Source organism: Myodes glareolus, chromosome 2 (genome assembly GCF_982192425.1).
Source record: "Myodes glareolus chromosome 2, mMyoGla1.1, whole genome shotgun sequence".
Taxonomy (NCBI): Eukaryota; Metazoa; Chordata; class Mammalia; order Rodentia; family Cricetidae; genus Myodes; species Myodes glareolus.
In genome coordinates this window covers 66,783,505-66,808,368 of record NC_142027.1, presented here as the reverse complement: position 1 = coordinate 66,808,368, position 24,864 = coordinate 66,783,505, and the positions used below count along the sequence as shown (strand labels likewise).

General features: G+C 46.7%; 1 protein-coding gene across 25 annotated transcripts in view; it reads right to left on the bottom strand.

The window, feature by feature from the left end:
• Positions 1–24,864, bottom strand: part of Kalrn (kalirin RhoGEF kinase) — a 598,618-nt gene that overhangs the window by 399,081 nt on the left and 174,673 nt on the right. For all 25 annotated transcript variants that reach the window (XM_048454129.3, XM_048454132.3, XM_048454114.3 and 22 more), the window contains exons 2-3: positions 20,938–21,012; positions 14,853–14,967 (exon numbers count right to left, since the gene is read on the bottom strand). In XM_048454129.3, coding sequence (XP_048310086.1) covers positions 14,853–14,967; positions 20,938–21,012 — 190 coding nt within the window. The remainder of the gene's footprint in view (positions 1–14,852; positions 14,968–20,937; positions 21,013–24,864) is intronic.

The window sequence follows — 24,864 nt, the reverse complement described above, 5'->3', positions numbered from 1 at the left end:
ACTGAAAGAGAAAGGGAGACACCGCTGCCCTGGACCCTGCTGGAATTCTACAGCACCCTCAGAAGCACAGAGGCTCTGGCTCTGACCTCTGCATCCATGGATCCTGCTTTCTGCTCCTCACTGAGTGCTGCTGATGGCCCCAAACCAGGTCATAGCCGCTTCCGCAAACAACCAGCAATCAGCAGGTGTTGGAGAAAACTGTTCAGGACACAGTAGCATTTGCTCCCAGCTTTTGTCATCTGTATACGCAGAGGTAGAAACAGGAACACTGGAGGAGGCCCTCCCTGCCTTCTGGAGCCATGAGCCATCCTCCGGGGAGCGCTGCCAGTAATAAATGCTTGCTCCCACAGACAGTTCTCTAGGCCGTCCTTCACAGAGGAGGGCCTCTCTATGGCTGTTTCTCCAAGTGGAAGAGTAGGACCAGTGGACTCCCTGTGCCTGTCACAGATGTGTCTCCACTGGGTCACTGCGAGGCCATTGGGATGTGATGTAGCTGCCATTGAGGCCACCTAGGGAGCCATACTAATTCATCCAAACATTTGGTTTTGGTTTTGCCTTGCTTCACTGGAAGACTGTTCACTTTATCAGTCATTATTCTAAAGGATTGGTGTTACATGTGTCTGCGTATATTCATATAAGTGCACATGTACGCGGGGGTCCGGGAGTACCTGCGTAAATGTGCTCATATATGTGGATGGCACAGGTTAACCTTGGTTATCACTCCTCTGGAGCTACCTATGCACTTTGAGTTTTTGAGACAGTATCTCTCATTGGCCTGGAGTGTGCCCAGTAGGCTAGGCTGTCTGGCAGATAGCCTCAGGCATCAGCTAGTCTCTGCCTCCACTGTTTTTAATGTAGATTCTGTGGATGGAGCACAGGTCTTCAGGCTGGCTCAAACATCTTCTTAGCTCCAGTGGGTATCTTTTCTATGCCATGCAATAACCCATCTTTTGTCTCTGAATCTCTTGTTAAGTAAAGGCCAGAGGGGGAGGCAGGGTAGTATAAAATGATGCTTTACCTGAGACTCAGAACCTTAAACTCACCCGTAAAGAGTGTCTAGATGCAGTCTACGGGCCACAAACAGCCAAGGATAGCTCTGAGTGAAGCCCAGTACAAGTCTGTAAACTGTTGTGTTATAATGTCAAGAAACTGGGCAGCCCGGGAGATTCCAATGGACTTGGATGGGGTGGGACTGTGTACTTTTCAGTGCCTGCCTCCCAACCCCAGTGATTCTAGCACAGGCTGCAGCAAAAGACTTACCACGCTTCTGTCCACTTCCAGGGCAAGGATGTACCCTTTGCCAGCTGAACTCCCCAGGTCTGCCAGGACCGAGCCTGACTCACAGAAACCCGAAGTGGAGGCCAAATAAGGAAGATTGGTGCTTCCTAGCTTTTTAAAACTCATTACCTAACTTCACCCAGAAGAGGCTGCTTACAGATGCCAAGAGTAGCAAGTGGCCATTTCAGTTTTTCTCCCTGGAGGAGGGAAGGCAAAGTATCAGACAGCAGTGACCCAGGCGTCAGACTTCCATCCAGTGTTTCCATGTGTGGTTATCAAGTGTCAGGTCAGAGGTCCAAACCCACTCAGTGGAACATCTCATCCACATATCATCTCCAAAGCTGCCTTTAAATAAATACACGTGTGCAAATAAAGCATGGCCAGGAAGGACAAAGACTTCCCATCCTGAAGATGCCAAAAGGGCACCGCCGTAGCAAAAGGACATCACAAAGAACTCAGGATCAGTGTGAGAAGGACAGCATGAAGCCTCCTGAAGAAGATGTCCCCTCATTCCCAGAAGGCCACCGACTTGCTGCATAACCCGGATTTCCTGTTTGTCACCAGCAAGGTCATTTCAGCCGGGCTCTGAAACAACTTGAATTCACGGAGGAGGACACATACTGGCTGCTGGCCTGGGATGTGACGGGGAGGGAGCCTCCCTCTCCGAGAGAAGACCGCCTTGGACACTTCCGGAAGACTACAGCCACTTCACTTCTGGGATTCTAGGAGGTGGCGGAGGGGTAGATCCAGGGATGGGTGAGATGCAGATTGACAGGTCTGCCTAGAACAACAGCCTCTATCCTTTCTTCTGGGTTACTCAAAACATGAAGCAGAAAAGAAATAGCCGAAGCAATGGATGAAAAAGAAATCTGGAAGCCAAGTGCCACAGCCTCTTTATTCTGCTTCTGCCTCTCCAGCCCTCCTCAGCAAGCCTGAGCCCAGTCACTATGGTTTCTCCATCTGCCTATCTGACCAGGTAGGTCAGAAGGATGGAAAAACACATCTTAACCTAAAATAGTAACAGTGTGATTACTACTCATATCCATGAGTAAGAGATCCAAAAGGGAGTTTCCATGTAACTAGTAAGCTTGACTACTGCCTTGGACACACTTTGGTTTTCTCTTTCTCCTGAATCTTGGACACATTTCCAGACAATGATCCTTCCTGAAGGCAAAAACTGGTGCCCCCAAACTATCCCAAATAGTCTGTAATTGAGAACAAACTGAAGAGGCCATAGGATCACTTGACCAGCCCCTCGGGGTTGGTGTATGCAAGCGACTGTCCTGCACAACCACAGAACTGAGAAAGTAACTCATCATGGTCAGGGTTGGGCAGTTGCAGGAAGGGCTGGCCCTAATGCAAGGAAGTTTCTCTTCAACTGACCACTTGGAAATCCAGGTCTTCCCACATCCCAATCTGGAAATCAAGAATGTTCTCTTCCCTCAGGGAAGCAGGATGGGGTGTGTCACAGCTTCAAACCTTGGCTCAAGCACCACACCAAAAACCAGCACATGAATGACTGGTGATGGGAACAGATAAAATTCCAGCTGTGGACAGAACAGTCTGAGAGACGTGAGGGAGAAAATGCTTTGGCATCAGGGCGTTTGAGCTCCCCAAACCAGATCTGGTCCTCAAGTGACCTAATACAACTGGGAGTTTGGGAGGGAAGGAGCCTCTGAGAGGAAAGAGGCAGGGCCATCAGGACACACACTGGGATTATGTCAGTACATTATCCGGAAACATATTTGTCCTCGCTGAGTCACCACGCTGACAAGAGTGCTCCGTCTGGGCTCTGGAGAACTGGCTGTCATCCTCGCTCAATTTAGAAACAGCAGCACCTCCTCCGTGAGACAGACCACTCCTGCTGCCTCCAGGCCTGTGCAGGCTTCGTCCCAGCAAGAAGCCCAGATTTCTTGCAGACCCTGACGGGGCAGGGGATGTTCTGATGGTGGTCTAGTCAGGTGACTTCACACTCACGAGATTCCTGGTAGTGTTTCCGAGGAGTCTAGGAATGAGGCCCTGGCCTTTACCGGGGTGCTCTGCAAACTCGGAGATGAATAGCAAGAGCCACACTGCAAAAATTTCCCTGTTCTCAAGAGCACATGTCCTATGGCCAATCTGATCTCGGGAGAGAGACCAGGCCGTCTCCCTGTGACAAACCCTCTAGGCTCAATGGTCTTTTTCAAATTTTGTTCAAGTATTTGTTCTTGGACACTGCTAGGCAGACGAGGGAGACTTATAGAACATATGAAGGACATATGTAGAACATATCTCATCTAAGACAACTCCAGACACAGTGAGGTGGTGGGCAAACACTTTCAGTAGAGGGGAGGTGCATAGGAAACCCTGGAAAGTATGTTCTCCCGTGTTCTTGTCTTCCATTCGCAAAGAAGGATAACAGCATTTGACAGGAAGGATTTGAAAAGACAAATTAAGACTTCACCTCCAGCTCTGAAGTTGATAGCAATGGTTATGAAGACTGTGGGCATCCTGAGAGATAACGATGCCCAGGGCACTTCCCCTCTGCTAAGATTGAAGACAAGCCATAGCAAGTTTTGCTTTTCTTTAACTTTTCAAAGTACAATTTTATAAAAGAAAGGTAGGCATTATTACATAAATGCTATATTCTTTAAACAAATCTCCCCCAAATAGCATCATTATAAAATGCCCCATTTCAGCTGGTAATTGTTTGTCTCAGCTAGTCACTTCCACATACAACATTTTATTTGCATTTACTATATTTATCAGAGAAAACTTGTGTTAAATATATTTTTAATGGATGAGCAATAATGTATATGGCTATTTAACTGTTAGTATTTGATATTTTTTTTAAAGTAAAGCTGGAAAACACAATACTTGATGAGCAGAGAACAGAATGTTACTAATCTGGAGCCTCTTCATACTCTCCTGTGTAGCTGAGCAGAGGTACTCTACCACTTGGTGGCAGCACACCTGAATTACCAAAAAGTACCTAATAAAGGCAACCTGGGTACAAAACTAGAATTGTGTATCCCACAGATGCTTGAAAACAAATACTACTCATAGGAAGACCAGCAAAGGGCACAGCATAACAAGAAGACCAGCAAAGAGCACAGCATAGGAAGGCCAGCAAAGGAAGAAAACCAGCAAAGGGCACAGCATAGGAAGACCAGCAAAAGGCACAGCTTGAGACCTAACTATTGGTGAGTGTGGAAAGTCATGAATGGGAAACATTCTGGAAATGTCCCTGAAGTGGGGGAAGGGAAGTAGTACCAAATCTGGAGCCCGCCAAGAAAACAACAACAAACAAACAAACAACAAATAAGAACCAACCCCCTCATTGCTAGGCTGTCTCTCAGCATCTGTATTCAAGGGGCTCCCTTGTTTGTAGCCCCCTCACCAGATGAGTCCTAGTTAATTCAAATCAGCCTGACCACCATGAACATTAGGAAGGCCTGACTGCATTGGCTCTTATTTCACCTGACAATGACGCTCGCCTAATCAAGATGACAGCAGACACTCTGGCCTCCTAATCAGCCTGCTCTTGGTGAACTACGGACGCCAGTAGGCTAAAAGAGTTTAGGACCACACCTGAGCTGCCCAGAGATGAATTCCCAGGAGGCCTCACTTTGCTGAGAGAGGGCATATGAGGCCACCAATTCAGCTGGACATAGAGGAGGCTGACAACTTCACTGAGCCAAGTCGGGGATTGACTGTTCAACCAGCTGACAAGCTAAAACACACACGGAGGGAAAGCTAAAGGTTCACCAAGGACACAATAGTCTGGCCTTGCTACACGTCACAGCAGCTCAGAACACTTCTGTGAGGTCTCTGTTAAGGGGTCATGCTATTTTAAGAAAGGTTTTTTTTTTGCCAGAAGGGGCAAATCCTGTGACAATCCCCTTAGCCTTACACAGCAGGAACAGAGCCTCACAGTGTAAATGTTGGATTTTCTTCATGATGGTGGAAACAATGGACAGTGATTCCTGGGCAGTGGTAAACAGCTACACTTACATTTGTGTCAAAGTAAGAATTCGAAGTTGAAGCAACTCATACTAGAGTACAAGTTGGGAATCTTAAAAGCAATGTGGCCTTACCCATCGTAACAAATATTTCCATTACAAATCTATAGCAAAGAAACCACTTATATCTATAAGCCACTGAGGAAAGCTGGGGACAGGAGAACTGACCTTCTCCCCCAAGCATACCAACTGGTCAGCCAGTGCCCAGTGGTCAGCCTGGACATTACATCAGGTAGCCCTGTGTGGATCCAACAGGTTCTGTGCAGGGATAGGTATGTCTATGCATGCAATAACAATTAGAAAGAGAAGAGGTTGTGAACTTGAAGGAGAGTGGGGAGGGGAAGGGTCTATGTGAGGGTTCAGAGGGAGGAATGGGAAGGGGAAAATGTTATGATTGTATTACAATCTCAAAAAATTCAAAAAGAAAGAAACCACTGAAGCAGGAGATAAGGTTCATATATAATGTTTAAGAAGGATTACTTATGACAGCGAAGTTTCAGAAATAACTTAGATGTCTTATTATGCTGGCTAGTGCTTTGCCAACGTGACACAAGCTAGAGTCGTCTGGGAAGAGGAAAGCTCAAGTGAGAAAACGCCGCCATTAGACTGGCCTGTGGGCAAGCCTGTGGGCATTTCCTTGATCGCTGATTAATGTGGGAGGGCTCCGCTCATTGCAGGTGGTGTCCCCCTCTGGGCAGGCGGTCCTGAATTATATAAAAAAGTCAGCTGAACATGCCAGGAAGCAGCAGCACTCTTCCATGGCCTCTGTTCCACTTCCTGCCTCCTGGTTCCTGCTTGAGTTCCTGTCCTGATTTCCCTTCATGATGGACTGTGATTGCAAGGTAAACTGATATAAACCCTTTCCTCCCCAAGCTGCTTTTGGTCACAGTGTCTTATCACAGCAACGGAAAGCCTAATTAAGACACTTCTGCTAGAGTTAATTTAAATATGATACATCCCATGATACAACTTCACAATGTTAAGAAACTATTTTGTGGTATGAAACTCAGTGAAAAGAGGATGAATGATAGGATTCCCTGTGTTTTTTATAAGCTTTAAAACATAAGGAAAAGAAATATGACAATATATTAACTCTTATTATCTCTAGATAATAAGATCTCTAGAGTTTCAAGTGCTTTCCAAAATATTTTCATTTTTCCATGCTTTAAATTAAAAATACTTCATAAATATGCTTCTAATATAAAAAAGAGAGCATTAGACGTATATACGTATTCCTTCACCATTTACTACAGGCCTAGTCTATGTTTTTAGCCTATAGCTTCACCACCACCACACAAGCATAGCTCCACCCCTAACTTTGAGGGAGCCGTGGGAGGAACAACATGGCAAGGCAAGGTAACGGAATTGCCACGTCCAGTCTGCTGTTTGGGGCCGAGCTGCTTTTGTGTCTTATCCTACCAAACCCTCAAGCACACTGTGGTTCCTAATCAAGCAAAGGGTTAATAAGCACATGCACGCGCACGCACACACACACACACACACACACACACACACACACCACACGCACACTCCTGCAGAGGACTGCTCCTCTGGGCCAGAAGTCCCCACAGAATTTGCAACAATGTCCATAATTTCTCACAAGCCTACTCTCTCCGCTAGCACACTGTATCCTTCCACAGGTCAGTGGCAATCCCCAGAGTCCCCTCTGAGAGGCCCATGGAAGACACATGGAGCAGACACAACAATCCCTCTACTAGGATTCTGTCACGCAGAGCTGAGCCTTTGATTTATCTTCTGAAGGCACTTCCTGGTTCTTGGGATACTCAGAACTGCTCCTCACAGTAACTCATGGCCACATGGTTTCTGTCTCGGATCGCCTGAGCTGTCCTTCTCCAGGGAGTCACAAACGCTGCCTCTGTGTTTGAAGCATTCTGCTCCGTTCTTCCCTTCCTCCCTACAACCTGTTTCTTTTCATTCTTGGCCCAGCAACAGTTGGCCCCACCAGGACTGTGCAGACCTGCCAAGTCCTACAGCAGTGAACAGATCACAGAAGGGAACCAACCTCAAGCTGCTTATCAGCTGACTAAGTCCAGAAACATGTGCCTGACCTCAGAACAGTGCAGAAAGTAGAAACAGGCAGGTAGCTGTGTGAAGGACACACCTGAGACCCATGGAAAAAGAGCAGGGAGACCATTACTTCACTATCATACGGCACACCTTACCCATTGGATTTGCGCATGCGCAGGGAGGACAGGGCGAGGAGGGGGTCCCCTGCTACTGACAGTCTATCTCCTTAAATCATCCTACAGTTTAATTGCTTTTACGGTTTCCCTACATCCCTTGGTGCAATCTGGTGTTTTCCACAGTTGAGCATAAACAAGCTGAGTTTGCTTGTCTGGGACTGAACATGAACACGAGGGAGAAACTCTAAAACACCTACCCTCTCCAGTGTCCCAAACTACCACAGCCACAAGTCAGCCCTGGCCAGCGGAAGCTTAGGTTTGTGTGGCAGTCACCACTTGTATTTCCTGCCCCGGTGACCTTTACACCCAGCTTCCACAGAGAACTTTGGGGGCGCAGGTTGGAAGGATGGACGGTTGCAGCCCATGATTATCACATAACCCCAGCTCCTTCCTTCCTCCCCTACTTCCCCAATTCCGTCTTAGCCACCTTTGAGCCCACCTCTCACTCGTCAGTCCCCTGCACTGTCACCACAGCCACACCCTTTGCTCTGGCTTCCTTGTCTCTTTGGTGCATAAAATACAGGCTTTGATACTAGAGACCATCTAGCTTCAAATTATACTGGCTGTGCCCCCAACAGGTAAGTCGCTCAACCTCCCCAGGCCTCAGTTTCCCCTTAAGTGAATTGGGAATGATAATAACATGACTCAAGGTTTGTAAGTTTCTTCTGGCAGTGCCTGGGACTGCTCTAGTACAGACTCATAAATGCCAGCCATTATTATTATCTTGCATCTATATTAGTACAACCATCCATGCCCCAGCCTTCTCCATCCCATCTTCCATTCAGCTTCCAGAGCCAATCCTCTAAAATGTAACTTTAATTGTTCTCCATATGAACAGCTATCAGGAAAACGTCTTAGCTGGACCTATGGAATTCCTTTCGGCCACTCTCAAAAGTCCTCACTCAAGTTTCTACCCTCCTGAGCTTTTGAAATGTAATTTGAAAACCTGACCTTCCCTGCCTCACTCTGCCCTTGCCCTGAGCCCTTCCCTCTGTCTGGGCTGCCCCATTCCCAGCAAGAGTTTAAAACAAGAGTCTCCTAGCGTTCCAGCCTATGCTGTAAAGTTCCCCTCACCTCTACCCCAAGGCAACAACACTGGGGTGCCCCATGCTGCAAGCCCACAGCGCTGGGCTCAGCTCTGCATCCAGCACTGATCTCAGGTACTGCTCATGCTAGGCTCTTGCAGGCCACAGAAGGAGAATCTAATCTACCCTCTGCACCAGGTCAGCGCTTGGCAACCTTTACTCACTTAATAGCAATCAATGAATTGAAAAGAATTCCACTTATTCTTTGATATCGATATCAATTATAGCACCTCTTTAAAGTACTAAAAAAAAGTAATCAGGATTGATTTTCCTTGTTTGAGTTAACTAAGAGCAACTTCTCAGGGGACACTTCAGTGCCCCATTAATTTTCTATTAGTAATTTGGTTATGAGTCCTCAGAGTCAAAAGTTGTTTCTTTTTCATTCCGAATCAGAGTTGCAGATTTGTCCATGTTTGGCTTATTACTCTTGTCAGGAAAGCTACTCACAGAAACCTGAATATGGCACTAGCAATATCACTTTGCTGAGCTCCAAAACAAGCAAAACAAGACTGGACTATGGGAATTGGGGTAAACTATAGCGAAAAAGGCTAAGGGGAAGATAAACACAAAGCTCCAGGCAGTGGCTGTATCTGGGGGCATGCTGGAGGGGGAAGCAGCTGTGGGAAGCATCAAGAGTGGAGGTCATGCTCAGCCTCTCAAGCTGGAGGCCGGAGTGAAGAGCTCACCCCACTACCATGCTTTGCAATGCTCATGCTCAGTATAGCCGTTCTTTTTTAAATACCATGTATTGCTGTGTGCTCATTCATATATTTATAAAATTATTACTGCTGATGCCTCCTTTGGGGGAGAGAGCAATGATGATTGGGTGACCGAAAGCTTTCTTCACAACACCTCCATGAGGTCATTCCAAATCAGGAATTAGAATACTGGATTAAGGCAAGTGGAATAGCCATGCAGGTCAGTCCCCTGCCTGCCCCATGCCCCTGTCTCACCCTAAGCCAAATCTCTCCCACTGGCACCCCAAAAGCTCACTCTACACTAGGCAGGGTCTTAGAAGGCTGGGCCATATCAACTACATCCGTAGGCTCCCTTGCCACCTGACTTCTTGGAGCACTCAGACAACAGCAAGCAGAAGAGAAGAGAAGAGAGTAAGGTCACGATATCAAATCCTTGTCCCCTTCCCACCAGGAAGTCACTATATACTAGTGACGTCTCTCCCCCAAACCTATGGCTCTGGAGCCTTTCTGTGCCTTCCAAACCATGCCCCCTCAGGCCTAGAAAGACTCACATTGCCCTATAGCTGCTGTTTCAAATGCCAGTGTTTTCCCCAAGCCTCCTCAGATCTTTATAAGCTGCCCCTCAATGTCGTCTGAGACTCTACAAGTTGAGGCCACGTTTCTGTGGTAGACCTGAGGCCTGAAGCTGTGTATGTGATACCTCTCCACCCCTTCTGCAAAGGCTGGTATGACGCTAAGGAAGGCGATGAATAACAGTGGCATCTACTTCTGTGGTTTTATGTTCTTTAGCCACATAATAGAACATTATTTGCTCTTCGGGACCAATGTTACAAACAGCTAACAAAAGAACACTTCACTGATATTACTGAAAAATATGTGTAAGATGCGGAACCTGTAACGGAAACAATAAACCTTCGACCCAGGCAACAAAAACCACTTAAAGTGGCTTTGAATACATAATTTTTAGACAAATGTAAATATAAACAGTGACCTACTATTCTTACTGGTCCTTTTTCCTAGCCTTTCATCACTTCGATTTCTCCCTGTACCTTCCTTTAATTGATGGTCCCAGAACAAAGGACAGGGCACAACAGTACTCCCCGACAGGTCCTAAGAACAGAGTGTTTGTGGTAATGACACTTTGGATAGCTTCCGCTCTCTCGTGCTAAAAACAGTAAGAAGAAACCTTTGCAATCCCCCTCCTCTTCCTTTAGCTGTCTTTCTGGTCCTTCCTGCTAATAATTATTTTTCAGTGATGTAGCACAAAGACAGTTCTGGCTTCAAGCCCAATTTATCTTTTGCTGGAATCAATAGAAGACAAGGTGCAAATATTATTAAATAATAAGCTACAAATAAAGGCACTTTGGTTTGACTGGCATTCAAGAATAACCTGCCCTAATCTCTTGTCATCTCTCCTCGCTGATATGACACTTGCATTCCTTGACACAACACTCAGCACTGCTAGGAGCAGAATTAAAGCACTTGGTACCTTAGGAACAGCAAAAAGATGATCGTGACAAAGCGGGACAACAGTGACGAAGAAAAGGGGCAAGTCGCTGTGACAGAAACAAGCTTCACGGCTACCTCAAGCAGACGGCCAGCTGCCATCAGTTCACACTGCGGACGATGCCTGGACACCTGCTTATTCCCAGTTTGTATTTTCAACCCCATCTCTCAACTCTGGGGGACACTCATCAACTGATCATATCACAGTTTTTCCTTTCCACTCCTTTCACACTCAAGTAACTACACGCAGATAACAGACCGGAAGGGCAATAGAAGGTAGATAAGCGTATGACGGCTCACAGTGAGAAAAGATACCATGAGAGCTTGTGATGCTTCTTGCCTTTGGCCTGGCTCATAGTAGACAATCAGTTAAGTACGTATTGAAGTCGGTGAGTGGAAGGGAAGACTTTAAAGGTTGTTCACAACCTATGATTTCTCAGAACAAGATGCCTAGAAAGAGACTCAAAGTGTGGATGTCCAAACTCATCAGAAGCAAGATGAGAAAAGACCTCAACTCAAGAAGTGCCCTGAAAGAGTAACTTAGAACTGATGTGAACTGTTATGCCCTTGATTGATCTCTGACCCCAGGTAATGCCCCAAAGTCTCATCAAGAGTCTTAGGAGACCAGAAAGCAACTGTCTTAGGATTGAAGATGTAGGCAAGATGCCAGGCAATGTGTTATTTAGGGAGCCAGAAGATATGACTATTGGTTTGAGATCCTGGATTTTATGGGGCATACATTTTCCAGTATCACAGAAACCTAGAACTCAGGACAGGAAGGAGACTTAGAAACACCATCTGTTTTAGCAGAGTCATTCTTTCTACAGCATCCCTACCAGAAAACTGTCCAGTGTCCACTGATCTGAGGCAAGGCAGAGCACCGCTGCTGGCAGCTTCCAGGTGGGCAAGCTCTTCCCTTGAGTCCTGATCTCTATCTTGTACTAGGGATGCACTATTAAATTACCCAGATCCTTCCTCATTAGGGCAGCGCCTCTGACCAAGGCAGGAACTGTTTCTCTCTTCTCCCATTGGTGGATGCTACAGTGTGCCTACTTTGACAGCACTCGGCCTGGTATATGAGACTGGTAAGGACGATGTTGCAGAGCTGGATGCAGTGGCCTTGACACAGCATCCCTGCACACAGCACACAGCGTGATGTTGCGGAGTTGAATGCAGTGATCTTGACACGGCATCCCTGCACACAGCACACAGCATGATGTTGCAGAGTTGGATGCAGTGGCCTTGACACGGCATCCCTGCACACAGCACACAGTGTGATTCTTCATTTCTAATCATTACAACTGCTGCTAATCATCTTTCCTAAACAGGCTGGTCCCTTGCAGTCCAGATCCTTCCACCTCTCAGTTGCCCATCTTGTTTTGTCTTCTGCTAGCTGGTTCAGTTCTGTGCTCCAGTGCAGCCATGTCTGCACTGCTCTTTCCTGTTATTTGGATTATGTAGAGGAATACCCAGGCTTCTGCTTTCCTCACTATGTCTCCTCCTGCTAACCATGAATCCTCAATCTGCCTGGAATATAGAGTCAATAAATATTTTGTTAAATAATAAATAAGGGCACGAATAAATGAATATCAAATATCACCTACAGATTTGAGCACACTGGCCTGTAATAAATACTTCGTCTTCAAACCGAAACCTATTCTTTCCAGCATCCTGGACCATGACCCAGGATCAATAATTTCTTTTTCTCAGAATCATCCACCTGATCTAGCTTCATTTCACACCCAAAGTCACAGCTAGGTGGAAGAGCAGCACACTAAATTCTCAGTTTTCCTAGCACATGTCAGGGTCCTTAGAATAATTTGACTGTGGATTCTGTACCCACGAGTGATGGTGTGTGAGCATCCAGCCAACAGAATTGGGGAATGGTTGATGGGCACAACTAGTTGGTAGATGGAAGAGATGGAAGCTGCTGCTCACAGTCCCAGTGAGTCCAGGTCCCCTCCAGGGGAGGCGAAGGACTCAACAGACAATTCTTGCCACTGAAGATAACAACAGCTTTCCTGCCTCCCACCCACCGGAAGCTGCAAGGAGCCCATCTGCCCTGGAGTGGTGGGGGGGGGGCATGAGCTGCCATGCTGGGAGCAGAGAGCAACATGCAGTGTGCCCCTGGCAGAGAGTGCCGTCACCTCTCCTTTGTTCTCACGACCTTCCTCTCAGCCCTTCTGGGGGTTTAATCTTTTACCCAGCAGAAATCTCTTCCTTTCTTAATTGCTTCAGATCCATTTTGTCCCAGTCTTTGCTTAACAAGTCAGGATGAAGGAAAGTGTGCTCTTCCAACTCTTCGGCTTTTATTCTACGGGAGGGATGAGCCTGTCTGGGCTGGAGGGATGCCATGAACACCGAGGAAGAAAAATGCATCCTTTGCTTCTCCTGGGACTCTGAAAAAACTGAGAGTCTATCCTGAGTCCCCGCAAAAACTCTCCAGTAAATGGCTGCAGAGAGTGCCTTGTCTCACACCTACCAGAGTACTTGGGGAAGGCACGTTTTAAAACTGCTTAGCCCTACAAGGCTAAATGACCAATCATATAGCGCAATCATAGCTTATTTTGACCATCTCCTTGCTCAGAGTTGGACGGGAGTATTTCTTCTCTCTAAAGACCTCCTGGCTCTTTCAGTCTCCAGTTCACTCCCATGCATTCATACTTTAAAGGTTCTTTGGGTATAATCCAAAGTTCTTTCACTGGAGCAGAAGACCCCCGTGGATATCATCAAGAAAAAAAAAAAGATCCTTTCCCACATCTGTTTGTTTATGGCCTTCTGCTCGGAGCTCTCCGGGGCTCACCACTCCACTCAACATGTGTGTTAGCATGTGATACTGCTCCTAAAACTCCTTTTACCACCTGCCCATCATCATCCGCCAACCCCTTCACATTTCCTCCCCTGGAGCTTTCCGAAATGCGCTGCTTGCCTCGCTTGACACCTGCTTCAAGAACTTAATCAGCACATTCAAAAATATCCCAGGTCTCCTTGCAAAGACAGAGCAGAATTTATAGTTCCTCTGACTAATTTACTAATTCTCCCATAAAATGAAAATTCTGAAAGCCTAAGACACCACCTCTTATCTCCCACAACCAACACTCCACAGGCATCCACTCTGGCTAAGAGACAGAAAATAGCATTGCAGATGAGGAATGGGTACTAGGGCTGTGGTCAGGAGGGGGGCGTGTCCCCTCTGCAGCATCCTTGATAGCCACTGGCATCCAATGTCAGCCCCATCTTATATTTGAAATATACTGTATGTATTTGCCCAGACTGTTCCTAAGGGTTCTTCTGCCTGTTACATTCTAACTAGTCAAAGTCTCTTCTCTACCTTCTCAAAGGCACAAACCATGTCTGTGGCATGTCCTTTACCAGCTCTCTCTACGGTGGCATGGAGACAATGTTTCTTTCATTATTACTCTTTGCCCTGGAGGAGTCCTTAACACCCTCCAGTCTCTTCATCAGTGAAATTTAATATCACACATGTATTACATATATCTACATGTGTATGTGTGTGTATAAATACACACACACACATATATATATACATATGATTAATACATACAAAGTGAGATTCACTGGCTGCCTCAATAATCACTCATTACCTTCCTCTTCATCAATATCACCCTGCTTGAGAAGGCAGGACTTACAGTGAACTATGTGATCCTTCTAGGTGAGTGGCACAAGAGAAACAATTTGTTCCCAAATCCAAGGACCATGCATTTAGATTCAGACAATGTAAAAGTAACCACTATGTAAGCCAGAGTGGGACAGCCAGAAGTTGTCAGGAAAGTAAACAGCAGCTTCCCATTCCTCCAAGCCAGCCCAGGCTATCTCCTGTCACAGGCCCCATAGCAGTCTTTGTAGCCTGGGATTCTCACCTCTGCCCACAGTTAACCATTTCCAGATGAACCCCAGCAGGAACAGTGGGAAAAATGGGAATGTCGCGAACAATGGCTGATGATGTTCCAGGAACAATTAGAATCCAATCCAAGGGCCCCTGGCAGGCACAGTGGCTTTCTCAACTCACTGGCATCAGCTCAGTTCCCCCTCCCTACAGACGGTTCCCCTTCACCTTACCTTGGCACGCTGGCCAAATACGTCACAAGTTTCCGCAGGTCTTCCTGTCTTATTCTGTCATGATTGCTTCGGGCAGGGAAGGTCAGGATGGGTCCGCCTCGCTTATCACGGCCCCCTGGAGGGAGCAAGAGAGGGAGTTTAAGAAAAGCATCCAGGAAAGCCAACTACAAATGAAAAATGATGTGTCTGAATGTCAAAAGAACAAGCTGCAGAGCACCCAGAGAAATCAGGGTAGGAGCTACATGACAGTAAGGTGTATGACTTTAGGCAAGTCTCTTTAGATCTCTGCTGTCTCATCCACAGATGATAAAAATGACAGTGGGCACATGGCAGGGCTATTGCAAGGACTGGTGAGACAGCAAGAGAAAGGCCACTGAGGAAAGGCGCGCCCTCGGCACGTGTGAGACAGTAAGAAGTGTTGTGATTGTTCATGTTGGGAAAACACGCTAGGCAAAAGTGCTTTGTCTTGGAAATTGAACCTTCAGCCACTTCTCTTTGCAGACACCAGGGATGTGGGCTCATGCTCCAGGAGTGATTACGTGAAAGGCCTCAGAGCAACCGGACAGCACTGCCAGGAGTCGTACAGACTCATGCAAGATACACTGAGAGGTCTCCACCCAGCTCAGAGGTCAGCTCTACCCACTAGCTGCCACCTACTACATCTGATGGAGAAGCGCACAACTCTCATTAGAAGTATGTATGTGCAGGGTCTTATTCAACTCCACATGTGGAAAAAGCTGGGAGGAGCGAACCCAAATGATGACCACTGCTTTTATTAGGAGAGGCTTCAAGATGGCTACTGTTTCTTTGCTCAATTTTCCCAAATATCTCTTTGCTATTATTGAATAATTTTGAAGTTCCTTCATTAGCAGACACTAAAATTATAAAGCAGACCAAGTTCCTAGGAGGGTGAGTGGGGCTGAAGCTGAAGGGTAGTGACATCAAAGAGCCCCCCTCTCTGTAGTATGACCACAGATGCACACCTGCATCTCAAGCATCCACTGACATCCGCACAGTGGTGACCAAAGGGGATTTAATGGGAGAAAGATAGGCACATGACCATAGCACCATAGCAATCCTAGAAAGAGGCCCACACTAGCTCATTTAGAAAATGATCTCTTTTTTGACTGAGTGGCCCAGGTCCCTCCCAAACGTAAGCTCAGGCATAATGCTCTCCTGTAGTGCAGGAGCGCACAGTGTCGTTTGGTGGCTTGGCAAACAGTGAATCCAGAACACCCTAAAGGAAAAAGGAACTTCTGAAGGAGGACACCAGGGGGATGAATCCATGAGTGAGGTGCCTTCTACACACATGTGAGGACTTCAGTTTAGATTTTCTAGCACCCCCATAAAATCTGACATGATGAACCCTAGTATTTGAGAGATAGAAACAGAACCTGATGGCCTGTAGGTGAGCCAGCTGAGATTAAAAGTCCATATTTTAAAATATAAGGTAAAGAGCAATTAAGGACACACTTGGTGTTGACCTCTGGCCTCTCTATACACACATGTGCATAAGCATCAAGACATACATACACTCTCACATCACACACACACACACACACACACACACACAGATACACACACACAGGGTTGGAGGAGGGTGTAGGGAAGAAAGGATTAAACAAAATCAAGCCACTGAGAAAGGCCAGCATCTGGGACTCCCTCTCTACCCCAACAGGGTGGATTTGTACAGATAGAGAGTTGAGCCACAGGCTCCCCAAGTCCAGACTTTCCATACCCCTAGTCCTAGTTCTTCATATTGATGATCACCTTGATCTCATCTGACTTGGAAGAAGACCTTATCTCCCATTGTGATCCATGATCCACATGAAGAAAGGGAACAGAAGGGTTAGAGAAATGGGTTCTCAGAAGCTAGAAGGATCTCAGACATCCTTCTCTGCCAGCCTTGATCTCATTACCCTAAGCGTGTCTACCTTTGGAGAGGTGTGTGTGTCTGTTTATCTGTCTGTTGTCTGTCTGTCTGCCACAAATGTGAGTTTTCTCCCTGACCTTCCATGGACACCTTATAAGTAGGGCCATGTGAATCTGAGAAGCAAAAAGTGACCAGGTGATTTGGACGGTTGGTTGGTATTGTCCCCCTGTCAACATGAGACCAGTACTTATCTTTGAGACAAGAGCTTTGCAATCACAGTTGGAGGTAAGGTTCTGAGTATGTAGGGGGCCTCCAAAGGTGGGAAATTGCCTTTTTTGTCTCCACAGGTGTCTCTTTTGTATGGAGACAAGAGAAAGCAGCAGGATCTATCCTATCTTTTCTCAGAATGGGAAAGACATCCAAGAATAAAGAGAAAGAATAAGTATAGTAGAGGAGAAGCAAGATGCTGGGAGGCCAGGGACAGTGGATGGAATGAGTCCCCACAGTGGGGGAAAATTGAAGGATCTAGCATTCAGTTTACAGGGCTGTGCCTTTCTCTCTAAGGCAGGCTACAGGACCCAGAAAATTGAAGGATCTAGCATTCAGTTTACAGGGCTGTGCCTTTCTCTCTAAGGCAGGCTACAGGACCCAGGAGGAGAAGAAAATAAAAACAAGACATGGAGAAGGACAGTTAAACCCATCTCAGAATAAAAGATCGCAGATGGTGGCATGATCTTCCGTCAACAGTACTATCTATTCACTTGAGCAACAAGTCCTAACCCTTTCCCTACCTGTGCCAGGCTTTGGTGGCAGAAGCTACAGGATAAGGATGCAGACAGTGGGGGTGGAGCGGTTGGGTGTTCTAGAAATGTCAACAGCTCTCCTTCCCTGTAGACAGGAGCAGGGCTAGAGAAGCAGGAAGGCCCAAAGTGAGAGACATCTTTTCATTGACTGAAGTAGGGGGAGGGCTCACACTCTGAGGAGGTACCAGGCTCCGGTTAGGGTAGCATATGGAAGTAGCGTGGGAGGGAGACACATCTCAGGAAGCGTACCAAAAGTTGGATTCAAATAACAATAGCTCTGCAAGATTTTAATGTATTCGCACACATTTTTAAAAGGAACGAGGCTATTTTGTAATTGGAAATGCCAGGTTAGACGAGATAAAGTTGGTTATTGTAGGATTTTACAGAGCCTTAAAATGTTAATATGCTTCGATGGGCGGTCCAAGTGGAGGGTGGGAGGACTTTAATATTCAGCAAGTCCCAAACTTCCTTCCTCATTTTCAAAGATCATCTTATGGAACACACTTTGAAGCTTTGGGGTCTAGAGTAGAAAAAGCTGTCCCTACTAGCAGGGAGCATCAGTCAGAATAGTGGAAAATGATGGCGAGGGGTCCAAAACCAGAGAAGGATCACCTAGGGCTAACCAAAGACAGGGTGTAAATTGTGAAGATCCCAGGGATGCAGTGGGTCCTACATGGGAGGGCTGAGTAGAAAGAAGAGATATGGGTGCTGCGAGTGGGAGGCCAGGAGCCCACCGCTGTGTGCCATGGAGCACAACACGGCAGGACTGGGACAATAGAGGCACACCGAGGGATAGACATAGCCGCCGTCACACATGCCCACATGCCCACCCACAGGCGGAAGTGGTTGGGTTGCCCTGGCCTAGTCCAGATGTCCGTTGTCATGGCAACATGCTTTCTTTTACCTGGCCAAAGCTGAGATGCTGGCAGAAGAGGATGGGCACAACTAATGGTCCGTTTCTCTGCCTACCGGGCTCCTTGCTTTGCTCTCAGAACGAAATGCAACTGCCACACTGCAGTATTTAACTGGGGGGATTTCTCTACTCGGTTTTAATTTTGTGTTTTGTTTTCTGACTCAGCGTGTGTGGAATAAGGAGATAATTTTTTGTTTTCCTTCTCAGATGCAGCCAGTTATCATCTCCCAATCGCCCTTAGTACCCTTCCCAGGCACGGGTGGGCAACGTTCCCTAAGCCCTGAAGCTCAAGACAAGCATGGACGAGTCAGGCTCAGCTCATACAGGCACACAGCAGTGAGTGGCACACTGCCAGGTCCTTTACCCTCCCTGGGAAGTTCCTACCTGCCTCATTCCTGACTGTTTTCCCGGCAAACTGCTTCCATGAGTCCCATAAAGGCAACTCCCTCTCTCTTAGTGGGCTTTCCCAGGCCTGGCTGGGCCCCACTCACATTCGAATTGACTGTACATGGGAAAAATGAGCCATAAACAAGGAAATAAGAGTTCCCATGTCAGAACATACTATGTCTTCATAGTCCCTGATGGATGCTGAACAAGATGTTGTCAGAAACCATGGGCTAAGTCTAAAAAGGCCTCTGGAGGAGGGAAAGTGGAAGGTAACTGGGGAAGGAGAGGAGGAAGCTGGCAGGTATAGGAAAGGTACTCTTGAGAAGGAAAACATGTAGCATGGGATAAACAGGGGCATCAGCAGGACACCCAAGGGGCAGGAAGAGCATCATCTTAACTAAGGGTCACAAAATGGAAGGAAGTGGGCTGCAAACCTGTACTAGGAGTTGAGGCTATGAGGCCTGGGGCACATCAATGCACAGAGACCACCGGGAATTCCACATAGCCTCTTTCCGCAATTCAGGAAGCACTCCAAATCCTAGCTCACCTTGAGGTTGTCGCATACATGCCTTTATGATGAAATCACACCCCAGGGAGGTTGTTCTGCTCTGCCTCTACACCTGTAGTAACGAGGGGCTCACTACCTAACGCAGCAGGGCAAGACAGCTTTTGGAGCAGCAACTGTGTGCCATGCCACCCCCTTCTGTGGTATTCACATGTCCTGCAAAGGCTCCTGTGTACCTAGTTCGGGCCTGCCTCCCTTCCCATACCACACTGACTTGCTGCCCTCTTTCCTTTATGGTAAGGTAGAGACAACTCAAATATGGTTTCCCTTTTCCACAGAGGACCCCTCCCATCTCTCCCTTCTCTCCACTATGGTTGGCATATCAGCTGAGTCAGCAGAGCCAATGTGTGGGGTGAGTCACTATACTATGGGAGCATGCTCACTCTTGCCCTGTAGCTCCACGGCCATTCGCGCAGACAAGACAAAGTCTCCAGAAATAAAGGCTCTGTCTACAAGGTGTAGCACAGGGCTTCTCTCCCAAGATAAGGCCTCTGCGCTGTTCCCACCACCCAGCTAAAGCCCAGGGTCTGCCAAGTTCTGATCCAGAAGGACCCCAGTTCAGCTGTCAAGTTTGTGACGTTATGGGGAACAAACATTCTACCTAACCAAACACATGTAGCTAGGTTCCAATCAAACTATTTACAAGAAGCAGTGGATGGCCTGAAGGCTGCAGATCGCTGACACTCACATGACATGCTCAGAGACCTAGGCGTGTAAGATAGGCTGGGAGGGAAGCACGGAGTCAATATTTGGAAGTTGCCATTCAGAAAACAAAATAATAAAAAACAAACAAACAAACCAAGAACAAAACTTGAGAATGCAAACACTTGAGTTCCATGTGCTAAGAAAACAAATAAGGAGAGGTCAAAACCAATTTAAATCTCCTGTGTGTGACGGACTAAGAAACAACAGATAAAATCCTGGGGAACATGTGGAGTAGACACTCTCTCTCTATCAGAACCTCTCACAGTGCCATAGTGTTCCTGCCAGAGAGGGCGAATCAGGCAGCAGTGTGTAAGGTATGTGTGGACCTGCCTATTGTTGCAAGTGTCCTCTAGAGTCTCCAGCTGAGCTCAGAGCCCCCATGCCTGTCACTGTAGGGAGGAAACAGCTACTACAAGCCTAACTGCCAATGCTTCTCTTCTCACAGGTCCACAGAGGCGAACGAGTGATCACACACACACACAAACACACATCAAACATGCACCACGCATCACACACACACACATCAAACATGTACCACACATACACACACACACCCCACACATCAAACATGTACCACATATACACACACACGTGCGCGCACACACACACAAACATGCACCACACATACCACACACAACAAACATGCACCACACCACACACACACACACACACACACACCACGCATCAAACATACACCACATATACACACCACACATCAAACATACGCCACACACACACACACACACACACACACACCACAACAAACATGCACCACACATACACACACACACACACACACATACACACACACCCCTCAAGGAACATATGAAGATACTCACCAGACACAAAGGCCACTTTCTCCTTTAGGATGGGAAGGACATCAGAAGCTTTCAAACCATCATTCCGAAAGGATCCTGTGGGACGACAAAACAAACAGAATAAAGGTGTCTGCTACCTGTCAGGTCCCAAGGTCCCACTCTCTGCCTCCCAGACCCATCATCTGGGTTTATGCAGGTCTGTAGCCCAGCCCAACACAGGGAGCATCCCCATCACGATGAGGTTAAAGTCATCTTCTCTTGGCCATTTTCAGGAGGGGACAGTTCAAGCCACTCCTCTACTGAGTCCATGCCCCAAGGAGAGCACTGGCAGCCCTGCACTTTCTGAATGACTTGAAAATGGCAAGATGTTTTAAAAGCATGTTTGAACCTCTAGCACCCGGCACAGTGTTGCCCCAACAACATGTAGCACAGATGGATAGCAAGATAGTTTACAAAACCCTAAATAACCCTAGATAACACTGTTAGTCTTCATTTTACCAATGAGAAAAATAACTTACAAAAAATCCAACAGCTGGAATCAAAGTTGATGATATCCCATACCCACCCCACGCCTAATGTCACCACCAGTCCTCCACAGAAACAAATCTCCTGAAGACATGTACTTTGTCTGTCTGACCCTTTAAGTCTTACTTCTTGTTTGTAAAATCATTTCCAGGGTCTAACCAAGTTCCTATTAGGGTGCTGGAGGCAGACACCTGGAACTCACCAAAACTGGGAAAGATTCACCTAGAAAAACTGTACTCCTAAGAGTAAAGGGCAACTCAGTCCATATGAGGAGTGTGGGAAGAGAGGGCCAGCTTTCACACACGCGTAAAACCCCAGGCTAGCCCCCAGGCTAGCCCTCTGTGATCACGGTAGTCAACCCCAGTGCCTCACACAAGCACTCTGGAAGAGAACCGCCCACCCCTTGCCCTTGGAGCTGTAACTGGGGTCTCTGTGGTGTATCACCATTAAGACATCACACAGAGGATCAGCGGGTCTACCAGCTCCATGCTACAGAGCCAGGGACCACGAATGCTGCTCTAGCGTCTTTGTCCACATGCTGTGAGGCCAAGTCTGAAATCTACAAAGGAGAGTAGCCTGGGCAAGCTTGTCTCTACCTTCAGTCTCTTGACAGCATATGAATTTTACCAACACACTAGAAATTAGTTCACTGGCCCAGGGAAGAGGAAATTTCATGCCCCATGTACATCCAACCAAGGAAGAGAAAGAAATGTATCATTGAATGCCGGTGTCCAAGGTCAGAGGCCATAATGAAACCCCAATCCCATTTCCAGTGTCTGACCATTTCATCTCTCTCCTCTTTTTCATGTTTCCCTGATGTAATGAGCCTTTTACTCAGCAATTACATCTCTTCAGAAGTTGACACACAGTGGATGATGTGCAGTAAGAGCTGTGGGCTCACTGCGCTGCAGCAAAGAAGAAAGCAACACTGGCAAAGAGCTCTGACTTCAAAGACCGAAGCCTTGTTTTCTACTCTACCTTAGTTTCTTCAGATAGCTCCGCTCAAACCTTGTCCCCCACACCCAGAACGACCACATCTTATGAAAGAGACTAATTAGCATCAGTTATTACAAAATTTACAAATAGTTCCTAGGATTTGCTTTGTCTTTTTCTTTTCTACCTCATGCAGCAGGAAAACATCTTAGCTTCTTAACTGTCTTTAACTTGTGACATTGGAGTCTCAAAAAACTTATTTTTACAAGTGAAATATATTTCCCTCCACTTACATTAAGAGTCTCACTTAATTTCTGTAAAAAGGCTAATATAAAAAATAAATTCTATTCTGACTTTTTCCAGATTATTTACAAGCCCAATGTAAGCCAGACCTGGTAGTGTAGGTTTGTAACTCCAGAAGGCCAAGGCAGGATGGTTATAAATTCAAGGCCACCCTTGGCAACTTCGAGGAAGGACTGAGTATGCTATGTTCAAACCACTCTTAGCTGCAGAGAGGGGGGCCCTAGTCTCATCCTTCTTTCTCTCTTCCTTCTCACTGGAGGACGGCAAACCGTTCCTCCATGTAGCTAGTGAGCATGGGTTCTGGTAAATGTCAGTCCTGAGCTGGCATCTTCTAAGACTTGCAGGCTTCCAGTTCCTGGGCCAGAGGTCTCTCAAGCAAGCTCAGATTAAGATTGGGCTATATGCCTGACTGTGTGCCCACCACAAGAACTCCCAAAGTACCCAGATTTACTCAGCCATTACTAGGAAGTAATCATTCCCAACAGCAGCAGCAGCAAGGTTTTTCACATTATAAAAGCATTTGCTTAGGGGGTCTTTTTAAATAAAAGTTCCCTTAGTGGTTTAAATTAGCTTTTCATTTCTCAAAAATTGAATTACAAATAACTTTTCAACAATACATGCATTATGTAAAGCCAAGTAGAGCTAAACTAATTAGCCCAGGGGCTCAGAAACGGGTGACCTTGCATATAAAACCTATTTGCACTGGCTGAAGAGCCTATGTATGAATTCCCCCAAGGCCCTTGTGAAAGCAGCTGTTAGAATATACAATAAAGGGCAAGTTCATTGACCGCTCACTCAAACAGGACCAATGAAATTGGAACATGCTTTCACTAGCAGGTACACATGCCAGTAGACTCCTGGTAAATGGTCAATAAATATTTGATGAAAGAATAAACGACTGAAAGTTACCCCTTCCTAAAGTGGGGTGCATGAGATCAGTGGCATCACCTGTCACATAAACACTAGTGAATCAAGTGGATGATCGCCAGGTGCCTCTCAGCTTCAATGCCCTAAGCCTTTCTAAAGTTGGCTCTTCATATTTATCGGCCTTTACAATCAGACCACTATCAGAGCAACAGGTTTTGAAAGGGATGTATTAGGAGCAAATTCTTCATTCAGTCTCGGTGTGCTTTGTACAACCAGAACAATTCCTCCCTGGCTTTCTGGCCCATTCTTTCATGGGATCAGGTGGGGAATGTAATTCTTGCAGGTAGACCAGTTGTCAAAATGGAAGAAAAGTGGCAGAAGAACCCTAAGTACACATGCCCTGTGGGTGGCAGCTTGCACCACAACTGCTAACTCTGACAGCATTACTAGGCTGTGAACAGTAGACCTACGGTAGACCAGACTTTTCCTTAAGACAATCTTGCTGAAACAGTAGATCCATTATTGACTCTATAGAAGGCCTGAGAAGAAGTAAAAGACCCTAACTCCTAGGAAGTCCTATAAGTCCTATAAGGGAAAACAAAACAAGTCAGCAGGAACCCTTGTGGACCTGACCCAGTGTGGGTGTTGCGCCTTCTCTTAAGGACAAAGGCATGCTTGGCTAGCTTTCAGTGCTAAGCCCACCACATTCATGTCCTGCTGCTGTCAGAATTACAAGCCTGCTGTTCTGTTAATTAGCAAAGTTGAAACACTCTGCATCTATTAAGGAAGTAAAAATCACCACCTCCATCCTCCCACGACCCTCCAGTTCAGGCCTCCTCCCAGGCCTGTGTCTGCTCCTCCTTGCCCTGTACCTCCAGCACCATGCTCACATTGCTGCCTGGTCCCCCTCACACTTTCCTCCTTGCTGCTTCTCATATGTAAACGCCCATGGTCTTCACTCTGGCACCCAGCCTGCACTTCGGGCCCTAAGGAAGAGCAGGGCTGGGCCTTGTGCCATGGGCCCTGCCCATGGTTTCTTGGGCCTGGGAAAGTAGTGACTCCCTTAAGGAAGCAGAGTGCCTTGGGCTCCAGGCCAATCTCCTCCAGAAAGCAATCCTGATGGAAACAAACACAGAAACAAACAACTGAGTGAGCATTTGGTGAGCGTTCAAAAGTAGAGGCTGCCAGGAAGCCCATTGGGCTGCTCTTTATTTCCTTTCGGTTTTCCGTCATGCTTCCACAATTTGCACTTATTTAAGAGTGACTGTGTAAGCTTTTCAACACTGCATCAAGCGGGGCTGAGTCCCATCCCTCCACTAA